Source organism: Scomber scombrus, chromosome 3, assembly GCF_963691925.1.
Source record: "Scomber scombrus chromosome 3, fScoSco1.1, whole genome shotgun sequence".
NCBI classification, from domain to species: domain Eukaryota; kingdom Metazoa; phylum Chordata; class Actinopteri; order Scombriformes; family Scombridae; genus Scomber; species Scomber scombrus.
In genome coordinates, this window is record NC_084972.1 from 2,871,136 (window position 1) to 2,874,406 (window position 3,271).

Consider the following 3,271-nt stretch of genomic DNA (forward strand, 5'->3'; position numbering starts at 1 on the left):
TGTGAATCCTTCGACTTTACTGTACCTTTCAGTTGTGGTTTCTGCTGGGTGTCACTGTTCTTTCCTGCAAATGTTTGTAAGGTGTAGAGCCAAACCGCAACCACTGCTTTCCTGGGTAAACATCTCAACTAGTAGCGCTCAGACTCACAGCACCACATTGCAGATTGCAAACCTACGTTTACTAAAGACGAGACAAAATATTTTAAATGCCTGAACACTGCTTTGAGTGGAGACATAAGAGTTTTATCAATCAATCTTTATTTATATAGCGCCGAAAGCCAGCAAAAGCTATCTCAAGGCACTTTTCGCATAGAGCAGGTCTAGACCATACTCATTAATTTATATGGACCTCATCACACAATTCATACATTGTTTTTCTATTATACAAATTCAAAAAATCTTTTGGCAATTTTTCAAATCTGCGTGTGTATTAGCCTGCTCAGTATTCATTTGTAGCATGGTTGGTAACATGGAGTTGTATGATCCGATGGTCGTAATATCACATTTGCAAGCTACATGCTGGAACATAATTTTATAATTCATCATTTTATCATATTTGTAATCATTAAGAATGTGTAAGTTGCATTCTGGACCACAGTTGGCTCCAAACTGGTCATGTCACAAGTCCTGCTTGTAGGTACACAACCAGTCCTCATCTCAGATGTAAGTGGAGCACAGAGAAGCTTTCCTCCTTCAGCATTTGGATTTGAAAACAAACTCTGCACAGAGAAGAGAGAAGAACACTCAACTCAAGCGATATTAAACAAAACACATTTTTAGTGGCAGTGGACTTTATACAAACACCTGCCAGACGTTTCTGGCTTTAGTGCACAGTTCTCTACCTGTTACACTCTACTTCTTTAACAACACCAAGTATGATAAAATGATACTAATGATCCACAGTAAGACCGTTGGCTCATGGAGCAACATGTAGAAGTCTGCACGACCAATTTGACTACAAAAATAAATAAATACAAAAAAACCCCAAACATTACTATCATGTAACTGGCTTTCAGAGATGTAACTGGATTCCAGTCAACAAACATATCATTTGTGTGAGTGTGAGTTTTTGTTACTACGTATATGCATGTTCAATTTTCAAAAAGTCCTGATTTAAAATGCAAAAAATGTCCTTTAGCCAAACAGATGAATACATTTGAATAAAATGAAAATCATTCATGGTTTGTCACTGATGTGTAGTCCAACTGAACAGCTTAAGACTGGCATTCGGGTATAAACGGGGTTGGCACACATTCCACATTGTTGTAAAAAGTTATTACACAATCATTGTTGGCTGAGACAGAGGGCGTGTATAAGTGTCTCAACATGCAGGGTTGATTGCCAAGAAATTGTTTTATTCTTTATATCAACTTAACTTACTGTAACTTTCAGTTTGATGTACAGGTCGCCCATAAAGTCGGAATCATTTAGTTTTCAGACACATTCCTCTTTTTATTTTCTATGTATACACATCAGTAATCACCTTTGACCAGGTGCAATGAGATTGATCAATACAATTTTGAGAATATATACACTTTATCTATCAAGAATAAATCACATTGTCGCAATCATTTCATGAGAAGAGGTAAAATATATTTTATTCCAATTTTATGGGCGACCGTGTAGTTTGTAGAACTGTTTGCTGTGCGCGCAGCGTGTCCTGTCAGGCAGGAATGGCGCAGCCTACACTGTTTTACAGTGATACATTCTTTAATTTGTAATTGTCTGTTGTGTGTTGATGTGTTTTCCTTGTTCAAACATGTATGCGTCTCCACGTGCGCCACGCCAGTCTGGCAAGTGGGCGGAGGTTTTCTTGGTTTCATATTCACTTTTCACGACGCACAAGTGGTTCCCACATGAGATGTTTGGTCTGAGCGAGCGTGCCACTGGCTGCTGTTTTGTTTTCTCTGAAGAAATCATTCTGAACCAAAAGCAGATTTAAACCCAATGGAACCTGAAGAGATGTCTGGAAATATCACACTCGTACAGTACAACTGCAGCTCCATCAACCTGAGTTTTACGCACACCTTCCTGCCGCCTGTATTCGTCATTGTGTTCGTGGTTGGAATGGTGTCCAATATCTGGGGGCTGAGAAGCGTGTACACCAGCTGGAAAAACATTGGAAACATTAACATCTTCATGCTCAACCTCGGCGTGGCGGACCTGCTGTACCTGTTCACCTTGCCGTTCCTCGTGTACTATTACTCGGGCAACAGCCACTGGCAGTTCGGCCAGGCTTTCTGCAAGGTGACCCGCTTCTGCTTCAACCTCAACCTTTATGGCAGCATCGGCTTCCTCACCTGCATCAGCATCTACAGGTACCTGGGCATCGTGCACCCCATGAAAGTGATGGGAAAAATCACCAGCTGCCACTCTCTGGCTATAAGCGCCCTGGTCTGGATTGTGGTCATTATTCAGATCCTCCCTGATATGTTCTTTGAAAAGAATAATCTAAAGTTACCAGAGTCGTGTTTTGACACAACCTCCGACGACAGGATCAGAGAATACCTGCATTACAGCATCGCATGGACCGTCATAGGGTTTGCTGTACCTCTGGTAATCATCCTGCTGTGTTATGGACACGTTGTTGTGGTTCTTGCCACAAAAGCCAACATTAACCCTCTGCTGAAGCAGCGCTGTTTGAAACTGGTCGTGATTCTTGTGATACTGTTCTCCGTCTGTTTCATCCCTTATCACGTGTTTAGAAATGTTAATATGAAAACCAGGATTTCGAAACTAGATGGAGTTTGCCACGCCAGCTTCCGCAACATCTATATAGCGCATCAGGTCGGCAGATGTCTGGCGTGCCTGAACAGCGCAATAAACCCGCTCATTTATATAGTTGGAAATGATGATTTCCTCATGAGGCTCCATGATCTCAGTAAGCGTGCTAGGATGTCTGTGGTGGTCCTGACAGGCGCAGTCCTTTACCGCAGAACGGTGGATGTGGATTCACCTACAGACACTGGCGTCACCTCGGACCTGATGAAAGGATAAGACCCCAGAGACATACTTCCTTGAGCCCGAATCGCTGCACCGCCAGAGTACCACAATTCCTGGAACAAAGTAGTGTAATGACCGGGGACTGCTAAGCGTGTTATCAGTCATCACATCAGTGTCAGCGCAGAGAGCTCTGATCACATGCAGCCTAAACTACTGAACATTCATATAAAAGACAAGAAAGACTGACATGACTTCAGATCTATCATCTCATTTGCTGCACTGATTTATGGCTTCAAGTATTCAGTATTACCAAGATGCTGTTAATGTT

The 3,271-nt window shown here is 42.0% G+C and overlaps 1 protein-coding gene across 1 annotated transcript; it reads left to right on the forward strand.

Annotated features, from left to right (window-relative positions):
* Positions 1-1,962: 1,962 nt before the first annotated feature.
* On the forward strand, positions 1,963-2,997 carry LOC133978189 (P2Y purinoceptor 1-like). Its single transcript, XM_062416555.1, has one exon. It carries the CDS (start codon positions 1,963-1,965, stop codon positions 2,995-2,997), a length of 1,035 nt encoding a protein of 344 aa, XP_062272539.1.
* The last annotated feature ends 274 nt before the right edge of the window (positions 2,998-3,271 follow it).